This window comes from Jaculus jaculus, chromosome X, assembly GCF_020740685.1.
Source record: "Jaculus jaculus isolate mJacJac1 chromosome X, mJacJac1.mat.Y.cur, whole genome shotgun sequence".
Classification (NCBI taxonomy): Eukaryota; Metazoa; Chordata; class Mammalia; order Rodentia; family Dipodidae; genus Jaculus; species Jaculus jaculus.
Window position 1 is genome coordinate 153622911 of NC_059125.1, and position 24978 is coordinate 153647888.

Below are 24978 nucleotides of genomic sequence, written 5' to 3' on the forward strand. Positions count from 1 at the left end.
GTAACGTATCTAGTTATAAAATATAAAGAAACCCATGACTTTGTACTAGCAATGAGCATTTAGATCTAGCAGAATGAGAAGACTCATTCAACTAGTAGCACAAGTTTAAGAAATCAAGGGATAAATACAAAATGGCTAAACTGTGCTGGAGAGATGGCTTAGATGTTAAGGCACTTGTGAAGCCTAAGGACCCAGGTTCAATTCTCCAGGTCCCATGTAAGCCAGATGCACAGGGTGGCACATGCATCTGGAGTTGCTAGAGGCCCTGGTGTGCTCATTCTCTCTCTCTTTCCCTCTCTGTCTCTAATGAATAAATAAATAAAAACTTAAAAACAAGAAAATGGCTAAACTTATAGGAAAACTAAAGTTACTGATGGATGAAGAATCAAGATAAGGGAACGACACTATGTAACTATCATAAAGATGCATATTCTTACCATATATCAGTTTTAATAAACTAATGCAATTTTGATTAAAGTCCTAGCCCTGCTTCAAGGAAAAAAGGTGATTATCAAGTTCTAATAGTGTATGAGAGAAGGAAAGACCTTTATTTTGAAGCAAGGTCTTTTTTCTTTATTTAATTTTCTTTATTTCTATTTTGGTTTTTTAAGGTAGGGTCTTGCTCTAATCCAGGCTGACCTGGAATTTACTATGTAGTCTCAGGCTGGCCTCAAACTCACAGTGATCCTCCTACCTCTGCGTCCCAAGTTCTGGAATTAAAGGCATGTCACCATGCCTGGCCCACTTTTTATTTATTGATTGATTTTATATATATCAGGTTATACAATTTTATCCCCTCCCCTCTACTCCTGTTTCTCTGGAGGCCCTCCATAGTGGGGTTACAGTATTCACTGTGGCATCATGAAGACCTCATTCAGTCTCTGTGGGGAGGGGTGACTGTACCTCAGGATATTCCTAACCACTCTGTTGTTCTTACAATCTTTCTGCCCCCTTTTCTGCAATGTTTCCTGAGCCATGTGAGGCCTGTTGGTAGTCTGATTTAGTGTTGAGTTTTCTGTAGCCTTTGCATTTTTGCTTTGAAGGTTTTGATTGATCACTGTCGCTATTAACCTGGGCTGGTTGTCAAGCTAGCGGTAAGAGCAGTATTCATGTTACCATTTCCTCTGTGTTTCTCTTGGGCCCCAGTAGGTGTGGTAGAGGTGGCATGTCTTCTGCACAGTCAGCTTCTTCTTGCCTTACCAGTGGATCTTAGTTTTTATTTGTTTTCTCTGCCCTCTGTAAAATAAAGCAGATTCTCCAACCAAGAGTGAGAGTAGCTTGGGTTAAAGGGGATATGCAAAGTTATTTGAGAGATTTTTTTTTTTTTTTTTAGGTGTGCAAGACTACTCTTCTCCAGAGAGTGATGAGGGTTTCTTTCTGAAGTCTGAGTTTCCTGACCATGGATTCTGACTTGGTTTCTAGTACTGAATGTGGTAGTTTGAATGGATGTCTCCTAATAAATCCAGGTGTTTTATTCAAGCTTGTAACTTGGTGTCACTGTAGATGGATCCTAGGGTCTAGCCCTAAGGTATGGGGGTGGATCTGAATTCTAGCCAAAGATATGCAAAGTGCTGAAGTTCTACTTTATGGGGTTTGTTCCTGGAGTGTGCTTGCCTGTGATGCTGGTGGCGGTATTTCTCTCTGCATGGTCCTGTAAAACTGAGCCAACTTTCTCTGCCATTATGAAACTTCCCCTCTATCTGTAAGCTTCAATAAATCCCTTCTACCCCCAAAAGACTGGATGGTAGGAATATACTTTTGAAAAGAGATCTAAAAAGAAGAAACCTGCTTTTCAAAGTCATTTATCCTCAAATTAAGAATATGGCTGTGTCCGACACAACTGGTATTGATTTCAGAAACATGAAAAAAAACTTCGTGGAGAGGGTCATAAAGTACATACGGTTCCAGGAGCTGTTGCTGAGACATGGCATGAGGTAGGGTGTGATGACCCTGAGGAAAAGACTGGCAAAGACATTGGAAGACTGCAGTTTACATAAAAACCCAAAGATCGGGCTGGAGAGATGGCTTAGTGATTAAGGCACTTTCCTGCAGAGCCAAAGGACCCAGGTTTGATTCCCCAGAACCCATGTAAGCCAAAGCTCAAGGTGGCACATGCTTCTGGAGTATGGTTGCAGCATCTGGAGGCCCTGTTGTGCCCATTCATTCTCTCTCTCCTTCCCTATTTCTGAAATAAATAAAAATACAATATTAAAACAGGGCTGGAGAGATGGCTTAGCAGTTAAGGCATTTGCTTGCAAAGCCAAAGGATCCTGGTTCAACTTTTCAGGGTCCACGTAGGCGAGATGCACAAGGGGTGCATGCATCTGGAGTTAGTTTGCAGTGGTTGGAGGCCCTGGCATGCTCATTCTCTCTTTCTCTCTCTCTCTCTCTCTCTCTCTCTCTCTCTCTTTCTCTCTAAATAAATAAATAATATTTAAAACAACAACAATAAAGAGCTTTTGGATATACCAGGACTATACAAGGCCTACCATGGAGTGCTGTTGGCTCAAGATGAAAGTTTTCCATGACTATTCAGCCCAGCTGGAGGGGTGGAATTAAAAAACTCCAGAGACTGTCAGTCACTGGTGTGTCAGGCTTAAACTACAGATGTTGCCTGATGGTTAGTAAATATTCATTGTTCCAGTCTCTCATTGTTGTGCCTTATAACAATTGAAAATGTTTACTCTGTGCCTTTATATGTTAAAAGTATATAGCTTGTTTTGATTTTACAGGACTCACAGCTAAGAGACTGTCTTAAATCTTAGATGAGACTTGGGACTTTAAAACTATGTTAAGTTGGTGAAGACTACATGGACCTTTTTTTGTTTTTTTCCTAAGGTAGGGTCTCACTGTAGCCCAGGCTGACCTGGAATTCACTATGTAGTCTCAGGGTGGCCTCGAACTCTCACGATCCTCCTACCTCTGCCTCCTGAGTGCTGGGATTAAAGGCGTGCGCCACCACGCCCGGCTTTTCGTGGACCTTTAAATTAAAATACAATATACAATGTAAGATGGTTATGAATCTTGGGGGGGGGCAGGGAAAAAATGCAGTAGTTTGAATTGATGTTCCCCAAAAGATTCAGGAGTTTTATTCAAGCTTGTAACTTGATGACATTGTGGCTAGATTCTAGGGTCCAGTCCTAAGGTGTGGGGTGAATATAAGTTCCAGCCAAAAATAAAAAGTGCCTAAGTTCTACATTTTGAGGTTTGTTCCTGGAGGGTGCTTGCTTGAGGTGCTGGTGGTGATATCTCTGGTGGACTTGTAAAAGTGGGCCAATTTCTGCTATTATGAAACTTCCCCTCTATCTGTAAGCTTCAATAAATCCTTTCTTTCCATAAACTGTCTGGTCTGGAGGTTCATCCCAGTGATGTGAGGCTGACCGTGGCAGGGGGTATGCAGAGGTATTTGAGAGATTATTTTTGGTGTGAAAGCCCAGTCTTCTCCAGAGAGCAGTGAGGGCTTCTTTCTGAAGTCTGAGTTTCCTGACCATGGACTCTGACTTGGTTTCCAGTACCAGATGTGAGCTTTCTCTCACTAAACAGCCATCATGTCCAATTAGAGAACAGTGGTTACCTGCAGAGGTGTGTCACTCTTGCACAAGTGTGTACTTCTTGTCCAGCTGGTTGATTTTGTAGTCTGCCAGGTCCCTTGCGTATTCATGCTGTTGGTGATTGTTGTCCTCCAGTGGCTCTTGTAGGGCTTTCCAGCACTATGAGGGCTAGTCAGGAGGAGGCTAGTTTCTTTTCTTTTCGTTTCTTTTCTTTTCTTTTCTTTTTCTTTCTTTTTTTTTTTTAATTCCAGCATGGCATTCCAATGTCCTGTGACTGCAGACTGTGGTGTCTTCAGCAATAGGGTCTTAAAACCTTTTTATGTCTGGCAGGTGAACAAGTGTTTTGGCAATGATCTATATTGTTTTGGAGACCTAATGAGTCTCCATGGCTAGCTTTCTGGGGGGGGGGAGGTCACAACCTATTTCTGGGCCTGGGATTTACTGGAGATATTCCATGGTTTTAAGGTTAATCTTTTACTCCCTTCTGTCTGGACTGTTCCCCCCTCTCTTTGAGAGTGACAGAGAGAGAAAGAGGCAGAGAGAGAGAGAGAGAGAGAGGGGGGGGGGGGGGAGAATGGTTGTGCCAGGGCCTCCAGCCATTGCAAACGAACTCCAGATGCATGTGCCACCTTGTGCATCTGGCTTACATGGGTCCTGGAGAATCAAGCTTTGAACCACGGTCCTTACTTAGGCTTCACAGGCAAGCACTTAACCGCGAAGCCATCTTTCCAGCCCCCCTCTTTTTATTGGTGGTTATATTTTATAGAATGCTAAGCAGAATGAGGGTTTCTATGAAACTGATTCATGTTGTTTTAACTTTTATGCAATTCCCTCCCCACCCTCCTTATTGCCTATCCCTCTAAGCCCCTTCCACTCCTATATCCCCCACCTCCTGATAATCTGTCTCTCCCCTAATCTGTCAAGTAACTCCTTTCCTCTCTCCCTATTTATTCTCTCTCCTGGTCTCATTCTAGTTTTATGCCCATATTCCTGGTGCTTACCACCATTTGCACTCATCTCCAATTGATCCCAGTTAGAAACTCCATATGAGAGAGTACATGTGGCATTTGTCTTTCTATTCCTGTGTGACCTCACTTAGTGGAGTGACTTTTTCTGACTCCATCCATTTTCCTGCAAATTCATTATTTTAAGAGGCTGAGGTAGGAGGATGACTTGCGAGTTCGAGGCCAGCCTGGACTGTAAAGTGAGTTCCAAGTCAGCCTGGGCTAGAGTGAGACCCTGCCTCCAAAAAGCAGACACACACAAATAAAATTTAACAAACCAACCACAAATATATATATATATATATCACACACACACACATATATATGCATATATATAATTTTAAAGAATCCTATAGAGTGACTGTAACTAAAAGAATTTAGTACTAGACTAGGATTAGAAAAATAGATTAATCACCAGGCATGGGGGTGCATGCTTGTAATCACAACTTCTGGGAGGCTGAGGCAGGAGGATCAGGAGTTCAAAATCAGCCTAAGATACATAGTGAGATTGTGCCTCAGAAAACAGGGCTTGTACTAAATGTGTCTGTATCTTTAAAAAAAATGAAAAAAAAAAAACAGGGCTTCTCATATCACTCAAAGATAGAATGTTTGCTTCACATCTTCAGGGTTCTAAGTTGGAACCCCAACACCATACACAAACCAAAAAGAGAAATGGATTAATGAACTAAAATAAAAACAAAGAGTCTAAAATTAGGCTCATGTATATAGGAAAATTTGCTATTTGAAAGGAGGAGAATTTCTGATTATTAAGGAAAGAATGAAGGATTTTACAGACCATACATGAACAAATAGCAGCCATTTGGAAAAATCATTGTTATCCCTACTAGCTTGTACATAAGTTAACTCTTAACGGAAATCCCAAGTCCATTATAGGAAATTTTGGGACATGGATTTTTATGGTTTTTTTTTTTTGGGGGGGGAAATAAGGCCTATCCACACCTAACACCATTATCATGAAATTAAGATAACATATTTTATAGGACAGATAACATCATATACATGGCACAAAATCAAAAAGTAGAAAATTTATTTAATAGAAATTTATTCTTCTTCCCAACATGTCCTCCAGCCTCTTGAGTTCTCAGCTCTGAAACAAAGACTGGTTCCAGTTTCTTGCAGATAATGGGTTAGACCTCTAAATGGTAGAGATTTTGGTATTACTAAACACAAGAAAGTATTTTTTTAAATCAAAAATAAAAACATGTGCAACATATATGATGAACAAAGAAGTAATTTCTCTGTATAAGGAATTCTTGCTCATAAATTTTAAAAGTCAGCACCTTCCTTTTGAAAAACAAAAGAGAAATTTTTGGTTTTGAGACAGGGTCTCACTCTAGCCTGGGCTGATCAGGAACTTCTCTTTAGCTCCAAACTGGCCTCGCACTCACAGTGACCCTCCTACCTCAGCCTCCCAAGTGCTGAGATTGAAGGTGTGTACCACCACACTCGGCTCTGAAAAAAAAAAAAAATTGAGGTACGGTCTCTCTAACCCAGAGTGACTTGGAACTAACTCTAGCCCAGGCAGGTCTTGAACTCACAGTGAGCCTCCTACCTCAGGCTCCTAAGTGCTGGGATTAAAGGTGTGAGCCATCATTGCCAGCTCAGAACCCTCTTAGTTTGAACTACTTTTTTTTTTTCAAGGTAGAGTCTCACTCTAGCCCATGGTGACTTGGAATTCACTATGTAATCTTAGGGTGGCCATGGATTTGCAATGATCCTCCTACCTCTGCCTCCCAAGTGCTGGGATTAAAGACATGAACTACCACACCCGGCTTGAACTACTTTTTTATTTTTATTTTATTTTTGTTATTTTTTTTCGAGGTAGGGTCTTACTCTAGCCCAGGCTGACCTGGAATTCACTATGGAGTCTCAGGGTGTCCTTGAATTTACTGTAATCCTCCTACCTCTGCCTCCCGAGTGTTGGGATTAAAGGCGTGCACCACCATGCCCGGCTACTTCTTTGTTTTTATTTTTATTTTTTATGAGAGAGATAGTTGACACATCAGGGTCTCCAGCCACTGCAATCAAACTCTAGATGGATGTGCCACCCTGTGCACTTGTGCAATCTTGCATCTGATTTACATAGTCTAACATGAGTTCTTAGGCTTCACAGGCAAGTGCCTTAACCACTAAGGCATCTCTCCAGCCCAGTTTGGATTACTTTTAACTACAGACAGCAGGAAGCCAATAACCAAAGATGTACACATTTTAAATATTAATATATGAGCAAGAGGAGTGTCATGAGTTTGAGGCCAGCCTGAGCTACATAGTAAGTTCCAGTCCAGTCTGAACTATATAGTGAAACTATCACCCCCCTAAAGCTGAAATGTTGAAAGCTAAAATTCACCTTTCCAATGTGTGAAGAATTAAAAATTGACAATAATACCTAATGTAGACATTATCATGGTTCATGAGTGCTCATCAAAACATTTCTGAAGAACAATATGATGACTTATATAAAAATTTAAATGTGTATATTCTGATTCATAAATTCTAAGATTTTGACTTGATATAATTGATTAAATACACAAAAATGTATATACATGATAGTATTGCTAAAATAATCTACTAACAGCAAAAATTTGCACACAAGAAGGATTGATCAATAACTTAATGCATATTCATGAAGTACAGTGTTATTGTACCAGTTACTCAGACTTTGAACTACAAGGCATAAACCAACCTAAAGGGGATTTATGATCTCATGTTACAAGGAATCTTAATATAGAGTGGTTGGATCCAGTATATGGAAATCTATGGCTCACTGACCCATTTTTCTTGAACTTTTGCCCTGTTCATTAAGTCAACTCCCTGTTTTGATCACATTCAGAACACATTCAGAAAATATGCCCAGGCACTGGTTGACTGTAGTTATATAGCAATTAGCAAACACAGACAATATCCTTGACCTCATGTACTTACAGAAATTATACTGGATATGAAAAAGGCAACAGCAGAGCATGTGATACATGATACCATTTGTGAAAAAATTCATTGATGCACAAAATATGGTACCTAAAATTTTGTGGACATTATGACAAGTGCCTTTCATCCTCACAGCAACCCTGTGAGTTAAATACTATTATTACTCAATTTTATGTATTTGTAAAGTGGAACTCAGATATATTAAATCACACATATAATTACTAGTAAAGTTGGAACTTTAATATGTCTGACTTACTAAAAAAAATACTTTTACTCTGCTAAACTACCATTTGAAGAGTAAACTTAAAAGCCTAGGCAGAAATAGACCAAAATTTTAGCATTTTCTATAGGAGCTGATAGTTGAATGCAGTTGACAACAAAGGGAAGAGGGAAACAAAGTTAAGGGCTATATTGTTTGACTGACAGTAGGCAGTGTTTGGTTGCCTAAAGTTCCTAAGGAAGTTTAAAACGAAGTCTTATGGGAGACAGAGAATTCTGAAGGCTGTAAGACTGCATCATGAATGTAAATTTTATTGGAGTCAAAATCACTGGTAGAGTAGGACAAGAAATCAAGTATTTATCAAGAATATAAGAATTTGTCTATTGCTATAGGTTGGAGAAAGGTAAATGGTAGAGCACATATTGATATTCTGAGCTTGAGGAATTGTGGCTTTGTGCTCTCTGCAAGTTGACTGCCATGGTGTTATACTCTGGAGAATGGGCTTAGGGACCTTCCAATGCAAAAAGTAGTCATGGGAGTAGGTGAGATTGTCTGGGGAAGGGAGGTAGTGGAGAACAAAATAAGAATCCTATCCACACAATTGAGAATCTCAACTTCCTGAGAGGATTGGTGAACAACCAAAAAATACTATGAGTACATTTGATTTTGCATCTTTTTGAACCCACTGCATCATTTTGACACCATTGCCTGCTACTTCCTGTGAAACTCATCTTTAGGATTTCCATGATGATCCCCTTCTAGATTTCCTTTTTGTTTCTTATGCCATGATCTTTGTTGTTCCAGAGCCATGTTGTCCTTATTACCCAAAAGCTGATCACAGATTTTGGAAGCTATCTTATAAAAGAATTACAGACAGGGAAAGAACAAATACAAAGGCCTTGAGGAGGGAATGCACTTGATGTGTTTGAAGAACAAGAAAGGAAACTGTAGTTGGCATTAAATGGGTAAGGGGTCAGCCATAAGATGATGGGATGGAATCCGTTGTTAAGGATTATTCTGTAGACCATTGGAAGGACTGAGTCTTGAGTAAATGGAGAATAAGGAGTCAGTGACTGCTTTTCATTAATACTTTATCAGGATCTCTTGGGTTGCTGTATGGAACATAGACTGCGGTAGAGTACTGGGGTAGCAAAAGTGGCTACAGGTAGACCAGTTAATCATAGTAACTCAAGTAACAAAGGATAGTGGCCAACACTAGTGTGTTAGCAGTGAAAATATCGAAAAGCTGTCAGATTCTGTTCATACATTTATACAAGCAGAATTTTGAGATAGATCAGATATAAACTGTAAAAGAGGAAAAATGGAGCAAGAAAGTTGCCATTTATTAAGGAGAGGCACAGCTCTTGGGGAGGAAGATCAGGAGCCCAAATTTGGACATATTAAACTTATGACACTAATGAACATTCAAATGGAGGTGACTGGTAAGCAGTTGGTTATGATAGTCTGGAGTCCATGGATAAGAAATAAGCTTGAGATATCAATCCAGGGCTTGCTGGCTCAACAATAGTTCTTACAGTCACAGGACTAACTGAGGTCACCAAAGGAATTAATATAAACAAAGAAAAGATGATCAAGCTCTGCAGAAGTTCTAAAGAGAAAGACAAACTATCAAATGCTGTTTCATTATTACTTTTCCTTTCTCCCTTCCCATTAAGTCATTCATGATTACAAAAGTGATAAAACTGTACAGATCTTTGCCTATCCTCATAATCAAACGTCTTCCCTTTTATATCATCCCTGAAAGTGTACACTATCCACTTGGAAAATGTGCTACATGACTTTTCCTGTCTGTGCTCTACACTCACAAAGGTCCTGACATGACAGTATGCCATTATGGAATTTGAAAAAGCAGAGGCGACTTGACTCAAAGAAAAGACTTTTCAAGAAAGACCAAAGTTGTAATCAACTACTTGGTGACAGAATTAAGATCCTTGCTTAAAATTGCAGTGACAAAGTTTTTAGGCTTGACAGAACCAACATTTTACATAGTGCCATGGGCTGAAAGAAAGTGAGGTTTCTGTGACCTTCAATATGAGTCAAGTCATATATCTTTTAGAAATCATGTTCTCTTTGTGCCTTTGAGATACTGATGAATATGTTTATGTGAAGTATGTCATATTTTGATATCCTTGGTATACTGAAGTACATTATCGATATCTTACTGGTATTCTTATTTGCTACACTGACAGCATACATTCTGTAAATAGCTACAACACACATGTGAAATCTCACAGTCACATAATTAACCATTTTACTAAATACAAGCATATTTTCATTCACATACAGCTAAATAAAGTATTTTTTCACATTTCATTACAGTGCACAACAAAGTGAGGAAAAGTATACAGTACATTTTTTTCCGGAATATAAGACAATCTAATCCAACATGCAGTTGTAGTCTTTGTTACAAGTTATTTGTCTTTTCTTTACCTATGTAGTAAAATAGCTTCTAAAGCTTTATCCTTAGCATTATAATAACACCTGGTTTCTCACACTTATTTTCTAAAACCCACTTATTTCAGTGACAACAGCACTGAATTCTACTAAAATGATTTTTAAGGTTTCTAGAACTTATTTAAGCAGTGAAGTTCAGCCACTTCTGCTTTATCTATGCTGAGTATTTTTAAACCTGTTTTAAAAATGCCAAGAATGGAAAAGTATATAATCTATTTTAGTTAAGAAACCTGTAGACTTGTTTTATTTGTATCCTTTTTTGAATTGACAATTTGATCAACAATTCAGTTATCCACTGGATAATATTGCTTTCAGAATCTTCTAGACATAACTAAGCACAGTAGTTGAAATTTGTATTGACCCAATCTTATGTTTTCATTCTACATCCAAGAAACTGACAATTAAAATTGTGTGAAATAAATATAGAGGAAATGATCAGTTCACTTGCATTTGGTGCTGTGAATTGGTCCATGGTGGTTTACACATCCAAGTTGGAGCACAAGTGGCAGAATGTTCTTTCATAATTTTCATTATTTTTTAAAAATTTTGGCTGAAGCAAATTCCCAAATGTTCAGATTCAGTCACATTCATACTGCAGTTCAAAAGGATATTGCAAAATGATTTACCTTGTTGAGGCTTTCCTACCACACTGGATATGAGAAACTTGACTCTAATCAGAATAGTTTTCTTACTGTGAAAAATATGGCTTTTGCCTAGCTGAACTGGCTACAATCCAAAAATTAATTTAAAGCGTCACCTTTCTTCAAAAGATAATGGAATTTCAAGCCAGCCATTCCAATGTGCTGTTGTGGTTAGCTGTCTGTTCACCTGAGAATTATGAGCTGACTCTCTAAGGTAGACAGGAACCCAGTATATGTACATGGCAGACAGGTAGCCAAGGTTATTGTGGGGTTAGTACATTGTCCTCATCCCACTTCCCATTGCTGTATTTGGTTCTTTTCAATAAAAAATATATCACATTTGTGATAAGAACACTTACAGCCCAGTTTTAATATGTTTTCAGTTGTGCAGTTAATACCTTGTTTAAAGCCCTCTTGTTAATAATACCTGAACAGGTTTTAACTTTGATTCATTCCAGGCTTCCTTCAGGGTTATAGCTGAGTTGTAACCAATAAGAAAAGCATACCATACCATGTAAAGAACAATTGTTTATAGTCATATGTTTTCCAATGTTAGAAAATTAATAATCATTTATCTGACAACATGATGATCCAGTAAAAAAGAACTAGGAATTGGGAAGGATTTGAACTTGGCCAAGTGAATGTCATAGCTCTTGGTTTTATATTCTGCAAAATAGTGGCAATAACCTTACAGACCTATATGGTGACCAAATAGGTAGAGTAAGTAATTGGAGGGTGGTAAGTGTTCCACAGCTTCCTGTTGAGCAAGTACTCAGCACAGGACTAAGGAATAAGGGCTTGCATCAAGACTCTTTTCAAATAATACCTGTATTATCACTGTCAAGCACCTAAAGAAGCAAACACTAAGTATGCATGCTTCCCAATTTCAGTTGATGCAGCGAAACCCCAGGTGTGGTTACAGGGGAGACGATCTGGCCTTTTGGCTGTAGTGTTTCTTCCACTTATATGGCCATTTTATATGGGAATTTCTTTCACATAGCCAGTAACCATTACAAGGTTGTACACTTTCTCAAGTGTGATAATAACAGTGTGTGGATGGCTTTCATTTTCATAGTTACATTATTTTTATTAAAATTTCAGACCTTGAAAAGGCCTTTCCAAATAGCTGAACCATATGAACCCTTCATTTTATAGGTCAGCTTTAGAAGGTTAACTGGTGTCTTTTAATCAAACCTAGTACACACATTTGGCATATGATATTGTTATTAAATAAGTTGATAACATACTCTTTTTCAGTTATGCTAATTGTTCCCAATGTAATGCCTTTTTCCCCAGTACATATTTCTTTAGATGTTCATGACCTTTGGACAAGTTGAAATACCAAGGAACAGTTGTTCTTTCTGTAGATGTTTTCCTACAACCTAGCTTTATAGACCCTAGACCCTTAACTAATGTGTGGTCCACAGAAAGGGACATGGAACAGAAACAGCTAAGCCTTTCCCACAAAACATTGTCTGGTCCAGCCCATGTCAGCAATTTAGTCCCTCAGTCACAGCACCCAGGCTCCCTATCCATTCCCCTCCCCATATGAGCCTGTCCGAACCCTGCCCCTGGGAGGGGGCACTTACTTTGCTATCCAAAGGTTGAGTTCTCTTCAGTCACATAAGGATTCTATTTATTTTTTATATTTTTAAGTTCAAATTTTATAACATGTTTTAGAAATGACAGGGTCAACTAGCACAAACATCTCCTCTCTGATTTGATAACCTCTTCTGAAGAGTGAACCACATTTGGTACAAATCCACTCTTCACCCCTTCCCAACCCTCCTGGATTGTAATCTCCCCCCTTTTAACCAGCTCATATATGTCTCTTGTCAGGTCTGTGAAGGCTTTCTCCACATTAATGGCATCTCGGGCTGACGTCTCAATGTACTTCATGCCGTATGCAGCAGCCAGTTTCTCGGCCTCGTGGCGAGTCACTTGCCTCTGTGTATCCAGGTCACACTTGTGACCCACCAGAACAAATACAATTTGGTAGGGCTGAACATGTACTTTGGTCTCTTCTAACCACTCATGGACATTCTGGAAGGACCTGCGGTTGGTAATGTCAAATAAGAGAAGACCACCTACTGAGTTCCTGTAGTAGGCGCGAGTGATGGATCTAAAACACAAGAAAGAAGAATAAAGGTCTTGCCCAAACTCCTGCACTTCAATGAACTCAGTGTGTTCCCATGTCCCTGATTACTGATACAGTCCTTTACTAAAACTGATTTTCATATTTTTATTTCCAATAAGTGAATACAAATGCCATTCTATTAAAATAATGATATGTGGGCTGGAGAGATGGCTTAGCGGTTAAGTGCTTGCCTGTGAAGCCTAAGGACCCCGGTTCGAGGCTCTATTCCCCAGGACCCACGTTAGCCAGATGCACAAGGGGGCGCACGCATCTGGAGTTCATTTGCAGTGGCTGGAAGCCCTGGCGCGCCCATTCATTCTCTCTCTATCTATCTGCCTCTTTCTCTCCTCTCTCTGTCACTCTCAAATAAATAAAATGAACAAAAAAATCTTTTAAAAAATAATGATATGTAAGTTTTCAATATCTGAAAATTTTGAATACTCATGAACTTTCATGATTTTTGCCTTGTTTCACCATTGGAAAGAGGCCCTGGAAGATTGAAGTCTTTTTTCTACCACAACTAACTCTCCCATTCCTAAATTTGAATAAAGATAATTTCTCTTCTGCAAAATAGGGTATGTAAATCACATGGTTATCATGAGGCAAAATGAAATAATGGGCTCTGAAGTGTTACCTGGTATGGTAAATTAATTATAAGTTCTAGTAGTTGAAACAGGATTTTTCAAGAATAAAAATGAATTTATGATAAACAAGTTATAGCTACATGAGTGTCTTGCAACATACTTCATTTTTCTGTTTATCATCACCCCGTTCCTTGTTTCTATTAATGCTGTTTTTATCTAGCAGGAGTCCTCAATCTCTTCTGTGAAGAGAAACACAATCTTGTTTTATATTGTCTAGGCCATGTGAGAATGGGATGGAAAAGTGTTTCAGGGCAAAATATTTAGAGTGTACAACTATTTGTCTCTATAATCACTTGCTTTAGACTATCACAATTTTTTCTCAATGTATAATTTTAGGATTTCTATGTTCTTGGATAAACAGGATAATAAAGAGCTCAGTAGCTCAGAGCTTGGGAAACATGGCCCAATGTTAATAGAAAAAAAATTGTCTAGGGAATTATAGTACAAGCTATATGATAGTAAAGGCAGACCTTACAAATAAGTTCAAATCTCCAGAACTAGGCAGATTAGCCCCAGTTAATGAAAATATTTCTATATCCCTATGTTTAAGGAATCATGGAGAAAGGTAATCATACCATAAAATTAGACATGAACAAAGGTTATGATTTGTGATAAGCTTCAGTCAAGAAATCAATAATCAAGCTGTGTCAAACCTCTATTATATTAGTAGTTTGTATTTAGCAAATAAAGTGTCAAAGCCTGTTCAAAGCTACATAAAGCAAAATCTTAAGCTAAAAGGAAATAATAAAGTGAAGAGATAAATGATAAACTGGGAAAATATCTTACAATGTATATGACATGAAATATTTAATATTCTTTTTAATATAGGCCAAGGCTGGCCTTGAACTTATCATTCTACTGCCTTAGCCTCCTGTACACTGAAATTATAGGTCTGTACCACCATACTTGGCAATGTGGCTCCTTAATCTGTAAATAAGTCTTACAAATCAATATTTCCCAATAACTAATACTCAGTGAATATAAAGAATCTACCTATGCAAAAATTTCTTATGAGATATAAAAAGTTCAAAGTGAACCTATAAAAACATTTGTCAAGGGCTGGAGAATGTCTTAGTGGTTCAGGTGTTTGCCTGTGAAGCCAAAGGACCCAGGTTTGAATCTCCAGGACCCACATAAGCCAGATGCACAAGGGGCATATGCATCTGTAATTCATTTGCAGTGGCTAGAGGCCCTGGTGTGCCTATTCTCTCTCTGTCTGCCTCTCTTCTATCTCTCTATCTCTGCTTGAAAATAAATAAATAAATTTTTTTAAAAATTATCAAAACTTGGGCTGGAGAGATGGCTTAGCGGTTAAGCGCTTGCCTGTGAAGCCTAAGGACCCCGGTTCGAGGCTCGGTTCCCCAGGTCCCACGTTAGCCAGATGCACAAGGGGGCGCACGTGTCTGGAGCTCGTTGGCAGAGGCTGGAAGCTCTGGCGCGCCCATTCTCTCTCTCTCTCTCCCTCTATCTGTCTTTCTCTCTGTGTCTGTCACTCTCAAATAAATAAATAAATAATTTAAAAAAATTGTCAAAACTTTATAGGAATGGGGAGTTAGACAACTTAAATTTCTTCTCCCTACCCCTCTTTAATTGCCTAGCCAGTACCTTCTATAGTCAATTAGCATTCAATGGATAAATGAATTAATGTTCATAAGCATGGTGTATAGAGTCCTTTTGATCTGATTCTTGCTGTTCAATATGACTTTATTTCAAACTGTTCTTTGCAAAGTTTTCTGTCACTTTCTGTTTTTTTATTTTTTCTTTACTTTCTGTTTTTATATATGCTGTTTCCCATCTCTGGGCATTTCTTGTCTTTGCTTGGGCCTCATCTTCTCCAGTTAAACTTCCATCCCCTGTATCCATATATGTAATTAGAAGTAAAACATTATGCAAAGGAAAATCAATGGGTTGTGAGAAAAAATATATTCATTGTTTACTCATTATGTGCCAAGTGTTACAGCAGGGAGTGGCATACGAACATGAACAAGATATCTTTATCTGTACAGAAGTTCCAAGAAGTCAAGGGCTCTGTTCTGATTATGTGGCATCCTCTTGTGTGAGGTTCCTCACACTATTTCCCCAGAAACAATTCTAGTGTTTGGTAACAAAATTATGTGCTGGCTACAAGAAAGAATCAACTCACCACTATCAGACTACTTCCTTTATGTTAGGACATATGTTAGGACACACAGAAGACAAAATACATCTATCATCTATCTAGTCTACCTACCTGTCAGTTACGTTTAGGATGAGCTGGAAATATTTTTGAAAGTATGTAACATAGGGTCTGAGATTGATGAATCTTATATCAATCAATTCTAAGGTAGTTTATTAACTATCAAGGGGCAGGTTGATAGAATTGTGGTGCAAGTAATATGTGTAAATGACTGGCCCTACCCTCTTAGTGTGATTTGCTCCTTGCACCGAACTCCAGACCCTTCCTTGTCACCCGGGTATCACGATCAGAACCAGGAAGTCCTCTTTCCCCAGGGATTGTACGAGCCGAAGACCCTCCCACTGCTCAAGGGCCCAGGCTGCGTTCCCACCTGAACCTTTCTTGACCCGCGGTATCCCAGATCTGGAGCTTGATTCGTTTTCCTGGTTCGATCTCCACCAAGCGGGAGAAAAAATCTACCCCCACGGTGGGGTCTGAAACCTGAGCAAAGCGGCCCTCAGTGAAGCGGCGGATCAGGCACGACTTGCCCACCGTGGAATCGCCGATGACAATGAGCCGGAACTGGTACAGCCAGATGGCCTCCATGGCCCGGGCTCGGCAGGTCTCCTCGGTCAGGGCCTGGGGCGGCGGAAGGGGGCGCCCCACCAAGACCTTGGAGAACGCGGCTCAGCCTGGATCTAGATTGGCCACGAGCACATCTCCGGCCTGGGAGACCGATTTGAGGTAGGCCCAGGCGCTGAGAGAGCGGAGGGATGGATGCTGCGCTCGCAAAGGTGATGAAATGGCAGCAGCATCAGCACCACGCACTCTGACTCATCACCGAAAACCGGGTTACTGTAATTCTCCGCGTAGACGCGTCACATAGGCCACCACACTATCTATAAGAGGAGCGCATTCAAAATGAACAGGAGATCATCTTGTTTTCACCCTTTCTAAATACCTGGCCCAAATACAGATCCTTTTTAAGTACAGCCACTCATACTAAATTTCTTTGAGCTATACTCTTTTTTTTTTTTTTTTGAGCTATACTCTTAAAAGACGGACTAGGAGATTAAAGAGTATGTGTATATTAAAGACATAGGCATTATAATTTCCCATAATAGTAGTTCAAATTCTAACTAGTTATGCATAATAGACCATTTCTCTGCATTATTTCAAGCTTATGTTTTGTCCTTTTCTAATTCTTGTAAATCTGATGTAGATAAATAAAAACACATTTTACTGTTTGTTTTTACTACTAGTGAGATCAATGCATTAATCATATTTTTTCTTCAGAGAATTGTCTCTCCTTATTTTAATCTGTACATTTTTTCATTGTCTTACTCATTTTTATTTTGCTTTTCAAAAATAGTTTAAACATATAAATTCATATACCATAAATTTACCTGTTTTAAGTGTACTCAATAATTTTCAGTATAGTCCCACACATGCAACTATCACCACAATAAATTTTTAGAATAATTTGGTGACCTTAAAAGGAACCTGGACTTTTTACACATCATCCCTATATTCCATTCCCTTCTGGTGGCAATCACTAATTACTTTCTGTCACTTTCCTATGAGCTAAAAATACTGAAATGAGAGTCAGGCGTGGTGGTGCACACCTTTAATCCCAGCACTTGGGAGGCAGAGGCAGGAGGCTTGCCATGAGTTCGAGGCTACCCTGAGACTACATAAGGAATTCCAGGTCAGCTTGGGCTAGAGTAAAACCCTACCTCAAAAAAAAAAAAAAAAACAAAAAAACCCAAAACAAAATACTGAAATGAGTATTTAGTCTGGTAATGCCAATGTATACTGTATTCCTTTAGCACAGCTTTAGTGTCATTGAATAATAAATGTATTGTTGAAGACTACACATGGCTGGGCTGCAGCACAATGAGAAATCAAGCTAGAGCTGAGCTGGAAGCCTCCTACTGTTAACTAGCTGTGAGGATGCTGAAAAGACCTATGCAGCCTGTTGGGAAAGAAAGGTCATCAGTGGTGTTAACCAGCAATGCACCTTGCAAGCTTTATGGCTGGTCAACCAGGCCACATGTACCAACTGATGTAATGGTAGCATGTCTGTTATGGGGGAAACCAACTTCTCTCTAATTTGACTTGAGGCACACCCCATTGTAGGAGGGAATACATGACTGGTACTGAAAACCTAGTGAAAAACCTATGGTTTTGGAGGTCATAAGCCTTAGGGGGGAACTACCACTGTTATCTGGCTAATTGATATATTATGCCCACCAAACTGCCCTCTAAGTACTTATATTTATGCCCATATATAAATGCTATGCTCACTTTTAGTTAAAGAAGTTTCTCTTTTCAGATGGCAGTGACTACTCAGGAGACTCAAAGCTCACCAAAGTGCTAGGAAGTGACAATGGAGTGTCTAGCACTAAATGAGACATCTCTATGATACCCTCCAAGGCTCCGGGACCATTGTGGAAGTGGTGGTAGAAAGAATGTAAAAGCCAAAAGAAGGGGAGGAGTGCTAAAATTCTGTCTTTCAGACACAAAGTGGCCTTGGCATTCATGATTTAAGAGTGGCTGACACTACTTACACAAGACCTGCATAATAGGAGGGAAAAAATGATGACACCAAAATAGAAGAGAGACTAGTTGGAAAGAAGGGATTGCTATATATTGATAATAGCAATCATCAATTCCTACTTACATAACTTTTTTTAATCAGATAGTGTATCAATTAAAGCTTTTTCAGTGACAAGTAGGTGAAAGGCAACCCTAGGAGACCAATATGCCTATCCACAGACCACTACCTTCAGACTAAGCCTGTGGTCTGATTTGTATTCTGATCAACATCACCTGTGGCTGGTTGTAGCCGTCTCTGGCTATGAGTGTGTCACAGCAGCAGACAGCTCATAGCAGCATGGGCCAGGATCTGGACACTTGGTTGTGCTGGTCTTGGCAGGCTGTAGGTGTGGGTGTAACCCAGCATTGTGGAACTAGTGGCCATAGGACTGCCAACCTCACCAGCCTCATCCTGCACCCATACCCAGACAGTACACTACAAAAATATCTGTTTGCCTGAGGGAAAAGAAGGGGGAACCCCATCTATACAGCTATGAGCAAGTCATCATCCAGGCTGGAGTCAGTGATGTAGCTGTTTTGGGATCAACTATGCTGCTGTAGTTAACTCCTTCCCCATGTTCCAATAAGTCCAATAAGCTCTTTGATTGACTAAGTTATATTTTGATGGAATCATTACCTTGGTCTGTCATTAGGGTCCTATGATATTTGTTCCATGTTTCCCCAGGAAAATTCCATACAAGATATAGACACAAACTAAGCCAGGATGTGATGATTTGGATAAATATTAATTCTTCAATGTGCAGGCAATACTGTAATAAAATCAAAAGCTTTTAGGGAACTATGGCATACCCTAACATATATGATAAGGTACTAGAAAATCAACCATATAGCAACTGATGTGTGAACTCCTAGGGAAAAAAATGGATATTTAGAGAACATTCAAGAATGTTAAGGAAATGTAGAGAAGCAATTCAATCCTTGATCAGAGAAACTTAAGAGAATAAAATAATAAATAGTTATATCATTGAGATGAAAAAGTACACTATATGAAATCACAAACAAGATAGAAGACATCAAATAGAGGAGTCAGTAAAGTCTAAGACAAATTCTTTGAAAATACACCGAGGAGGAAAAATAATAATGAGGAATGAAATAAGTTGACAGAAACTTTGGGGCAGAATTTAAAAGCAGATATTGGAGGCTAGAAAGATAGCTCAGTCAGAAAATGCTTGTCTTGCTATCATTAAGACCTGAGTTCAATCCACAGAAGCCACGTTAAAAAAAAAAAAAAAAAAGGTACGCATGGTGGCTCATGTTTGTAATCCCAGTACTGTGGAAGTGGAAAGAGATACATACACCCCTCAGACTCCCTCACCAGCCATTCTATCCCAATTAGATGAGTTCCAGACCAATGAAAGGTCTTCTCTTTAAAAAAAAGGTGGATGACACCTGAAGAAAAGCACTCAAGGTTGTTCTTTGGCTTCCACAAGTATATGCACATACACACTCTTACCCCCCCCCACACACAAATGTTCACTGTGCTGTGTTTATACATATTGTAACCAATTAAAAATAACATATAAAAGAGTTGGAGAGATGGTTTAGCGGTTAAGCGCTTGCCTGTGAAGCCTAAGGACCCCTATTCGAGGCTCGATTCCTGGGGACCCACGTTAGCCATATGCACAAGGGGGCGCACGCGTCTGGAGTTTGTTTGCAGTGGCTGGAGGCCCTGGCATGCCCATTCTCTCTCTCTTTCTTACTCTCTCTCTGCTTCTTTCTCTCTCTGTCACTCTCAAATAAATAAACAATTTAAAAAAAAATAACATATAAAAAGCAAAGCTGGAGGCATTACAATACCTGATTGTACATACTACAAAGCAATAGTGACTAAAACAACATTCAAAACCAATAGAAGCTGGGGGTGGTGGTGCACACCTTTAGTCCCAGCACATTGGAGGCTGAGGTAGGAGGATCTCTGAGTTCAAGGCCAGTCTGAGACTACATAGTGAATTTCAGGTCAGGTCAACCTGGACTAGAGAGAAACCCTACCTCGAAAAACCAAACCAAACCAAAAGACAACAAAATCAAAACAATAGAACAGAATAGAGAACCCAGAAATAAATTCATATTTTATAGTCAGCAGAATGCAATTTTATTTTTAACTCATACACCAAACACAAAATTCTATATATTAATGAAGTATCATGTAATACTACATATGTTTAAATCAGGTACAATATATTTATCTCTTCAAATATTTAATTTCTTAGGTGGTAAATTTTTTTGTCTTCTACCCTTTTTCTTCATTCTTTTCCTACCTTCCTTTCTTTCTCTCTTTCTTCCCTTTTTTCTTTTTCTTCTTTTCCTTTCTCTTTTTTCTTTCTTCCTTTCCCTTTCTTTCATTCTTCCTTTTTTTCTCTCTCTTCCTCTCTGTATCTCTACCACACATCTCTCTTTCTCAGCAGAATCTCACCATGTAACCCAGGCAGGTATTTATTTTACTTAATACACTGATCTCTAATTCTATTAATTTTGTCACAAATGATAGGATTTCATTCTTCTTACTCATTAATATTCCAATGTTTATATGTACTTTATTTTTATCCATTTCTCAATTATTGAGTGGATATGGGTGATTTCCATTTTTTTTTGACTATTGAACATAGTGTTCCAGTAAATATGGGAGTGCAGATGACTCTTTGACATGCTGATTTTCACTTCCTTTGTATGTATACCTAGTAGTCATATTATTAGATAATATATTAATTCTAGTTTTAACTTTTTGAGAAACATTCATACTGTTTTCTGTAATAGCTATCCTAATTTACATTACAACCAACTGTGTACAAATGTCCCTTTTTATTCATGTCCTTTCCAGAATTTGGTAACTTTAGTCTTTTTGTTTGTTTGTTTTGAGGCAGGGTCTCACTCTAGCTCAGGCTGACCTGGAACTCACTCTGTACCCTAGACTGGTCTGAAACTCATGGTAATCCTCCTACCTTAGCCCTCTGAATGGTGGAACAAAAAGTGTGTGCTACCATCGCTAGCTTCTTTAGTCTTTTTAAAATACTGTTACTACTAGGGTGAGGCGAAAGCTATATCATAGTGGTTTCTATTTGCATTTACCTTATTACTAGTGATATTCAGCATTTTTTCATATGCCTTTTATGAGTATTTGTATACTTTTTGAGAAATGTGTATTCATTGATTATTTTTAAAAATATTTTTATTTATATGCAAGATTGATGAGAGAGTGAGAGAGAGAGAAAATGGACATTCTAGGGCCTCTTGCCACTGCAAATGAACTCTAGATGCATGCACCCACCACTTTGTACATCTGGCTTTATGTAGGTCCTAGGTAATCTTACCCAGGCCAACAGGCTTTGCAAGCAAGTGTCTTTAATTGCTGCTCCATTTCTTCAGCCCCTGATTATTTTTAATCGAGTTGTTTTTTCTGTGACTATTAAATTCTTTTATTTGTATATTTTGGGTACCATGCCCTTGTCAGATGTATACATTACAAATATTTTCCAGATTATATAAGTTGCCTTTGCACCTTATTGAGCGTTTCCTTTTCTTTGCTGTACAGAAACACTTTTTAGCTTTATATAAACCTATTTTTCCACTTTTGCTTTTATTTCCTGTCTTTTTGAGGTTTTGCTTAAAAATTCCGATGTCCTGAAGCATTTCTTCTCTATTTTATTCTAGGAGATCAATAATTGCAGGCTCATCTTTGTAATTGGTGAGAGATAGGGGACTGGATTCTAATATGTGCCCTTAGTACCTGTGGTAGTGAGTGTATGTCTCTCCACAGACTCAGGTGTTTTATTAAAGCCTGTAATTTGCATTTCCAGCCACATGGCTGGAAGAGGTGTCAGTGGGGGTGGATCCTGGGGTCCAGCCCTCAGGTGTGTTTTGGGGTGGATTGCTTCCTGTGGGTTCTCTACTGTTTACTGCCTGTTAAGTCCCTGTTGCTTTTGGTGTTTGCTGGCTGGTGATGGTTTCTCTCTGCTTGGATTTATGGAAGCAGTGTCTTCCACCACTGATGGAACATTCCCCTGGATCAGTAAGCTTGAAATCAATCCCTTCCTTACATAAACTGTGTCTTGTTTGGATGTTCATCCCAGCAACATGGATCTGACTACAACAGTATCTTTATCAAGCCATTAATCTTTATATTCATGGGATCACTTCTCAGAAGATTTTTATTTATTTTATTTGAGAGATAAAGAACAAGAGAGGACAAGAGAGAATATGGGCATGTCAGGTTCTCTCACCACTGCAAATGAACTCTGGATGTATATGCCACTTCATGCATCTGGCTTTACATGAGTACTGGGGAACTGATTCTGGGTCAGAAAGCTTTGCAAGCAAGCACTTTTAACTGTTTAGCCATCCCCCACACTATAAATTTTTTATTGAAAATCTCCACTCATCTACGTATTGTACCCTAATAATAATACACTCCCCCTACCCACTTTTGCCATACATCTCTTATCACCCTCCATTGAAACTCTTCAACTAGTTGTTCTTTTATTTTGATGCCATCTTTTTTTTTTGCCTTTATAGTGTACATGTTTTGTGTGGATAGCAATAGCCACTGTGATGCCATGAATACCATGGTCTCTTAGTGTCTGGAAGACAGTACTGAAAAGCACTCCTTTCCTTCCTTTGGCTCTTATAGTATTTAAAAAAATATTTTATTTATTTATTTGCAAGGAAAAAGAGAGAGAGAGAGAGAATGGGCACACTGGGGTGACTAGCCACTGCAAACAAATTCCAGATGCATGCATCTCTTTGTGCATCTGGCTTTATGTGAGTACTGAGGACTCAAACCTGGGTTGTTAGGCTTTGCAGGTAAGCATCTTAACTGGTGAGCCCTCTCTCCAGCCTCTGCTTTTACATTCTTTCTATCACCTCCCCTGCAATGACCCCTAAACTTTGGAGGATTTGATAGAGATGTCTCACTTAGTGCTAGACACTACACTGTCACCTCTTCTTAGCCCTTTGATGAGTTTTGAATCTCCCCAGTAGTCACTGTCATCTGAAAACAGAAGCTTCTCTAACAAAAAGTAAGAGTAGTATTAATATATGGGCAGAAACATAAATATGTAGAGAAAAATTGGTGGACATACTATATCTTTTTAACCCAACAACAGTAGTAACCACCCTCCCCCAGGGCTTATGACCTCCATAGCCACAGAGTTTTGATTAGATTTTTAGTACCAGATGTGAATTTCCTCCCATAGAGTGGGCCTCAAATCCAATTAAAGAAGTTAGTTTCCTCCATAACTGATATGCCACCATTACAACTCTGCCATGAAAATGTATCTCTTAGAACTATTATAGACATTGCACTATGAAAAGTTTGCATAACCAAGGAGAACTCATTTGAGATGTACATAAGGAGGTACTTACTGCATATTATAAAACCTTATACTTACCACTTTCATAGTGCATATGCTGTAACTTCATAGTTAATCACCCGAGTCCATTATTGAATGATGTATTTTGTAAGAATAGGGACCATTTCTTAAGTTTGAGGCAAAATGGTCCTAGATTTTAAAATGTGGGCTCAGTAAAAAGGTAAGACCCTATTGCTGAAGACACCACAGGCTTTGGTAACAGTACATTGAGACACCACACTGGAACTGAGAAGGGAGCCAGTTCCTTCCTGGGTTGATCTCATGGCACTGGAAAGTGCTATGGAAGCTGCCAGGAGACAATGGTCACCAACAGCATGAAAAAGCAGGGGAAGCTAAGAAACCAGCCAGCTGGGCCAGAAATACATACCTATACAATAGTGGCACACATCCCATGTGGGTAATCAACTGCTCTCTGATTGGACATGAGTACTGGGGAACTGATTTTAACTGTTTAGCCATCCCCCACACTATAAACTCATACCTGTTGCTGAAACCCCAGTCAGTATCCCATGGACAGGAAACTCAAACTCCAGAGAAAAGCCTGCCACTGCTCTCTGGATAATAGAAGTGGACATACACATCAAAAAGTCTCTCAAATCTGTTTTACAAAAGGCAGAGAAAACAGGAGAACCAATATACATTCATTAGATGGATAGCCAACTGTGCATCACATGATGTGCCACCTCTATCACATCTTCCAGGGCTCAGTAGAAATTGCAGAGGATGTGGTGACATGAATGCTACTCTTATTGCTAGCTTGAAAACCAACTCCAGGGTGATGGTGACAGACACGGTGATCAATCAAAACCCATCAAAGCAGAAATCCAGAGGCTACAGAGAACATAACACTAAATCAGACTGCCAATAGGCCTGTCGTGGCTTAGGGAATATTGTGGAAGAGGGAGAAGAAAGACTGTAAGACCCACAGAGTGGGTAGGAATACTCTGAGGCACCATCTCCCTGGTACTCCACAGGAACTAACTGAGGCCTTCATTATCCCACAGCAAATATCATAACCCCACTGAGGAGGGCCCCCAGGAAATGGGAGCAGGGGTGAGCAGATAAAACAGTATATAACCTGTTATAATATGCATAAAATAAAAATCCCCTGAAATAACTATGCATATTTCCTTTAATTTAAGTTGCTCTCACTCTTGTTTGGAGAATCTGTTTTATCTTACACATGGCAGAGAGTAGTGAAGAGATCCAAGATCCACTAA

The 24978-nt window shown here is 39.1% G+C and overlaps 1 protein-coding gene across 1 annotated transcript; it reads right to left on the reverse strand.

The window, feature by feature from the left end:
- Positions 1 to 8012: 8012 nt before the first annotated feature.
- On the reverse strand, positions 8013 to 16571 carry Rab39b (RAB39B, member RAS oncogene family). The gene is made up of 2 exons (XM_004672656.3): positions 16165 to 16571; positions 8013 to 12959 (listed from the first exon to the last, which is right to left on the reverse strand). The coding sequence occupies exons 1-2, from the start codon at positions 16377 to 16379 to the stop codon at positions 12533 to 12535; spliced, it is 642 nt and encodes a 213-aa protein (XP_004672713.1). The 5' UTR covers positions 16380 to 16571; the 3' UTR covers positions 8013 to 12532.
- Between the last annotated feature and the right edge of the window lie 8407 nt (positions 16572 to 24978).

What these genes read in the sequence shown, in the direction of transcription:
- Rab39b (XM_004672656.3), bottom strand. Translation starts at nt 16,379, where the DNA reads ATGGAGGCCATCTGGCTGTACCAGTTCCGGCTCATTGTCATCGGCGAT. An exon ending in GCGGGTCAAGAAAGGTTCAG is followed by an intron (nt 12,960 to 16,164) that starts GTGGGAACGCAG and finishes CTTGTGTTTTAG; the next exon opens with ATCCATCACTCGCGCCTACT.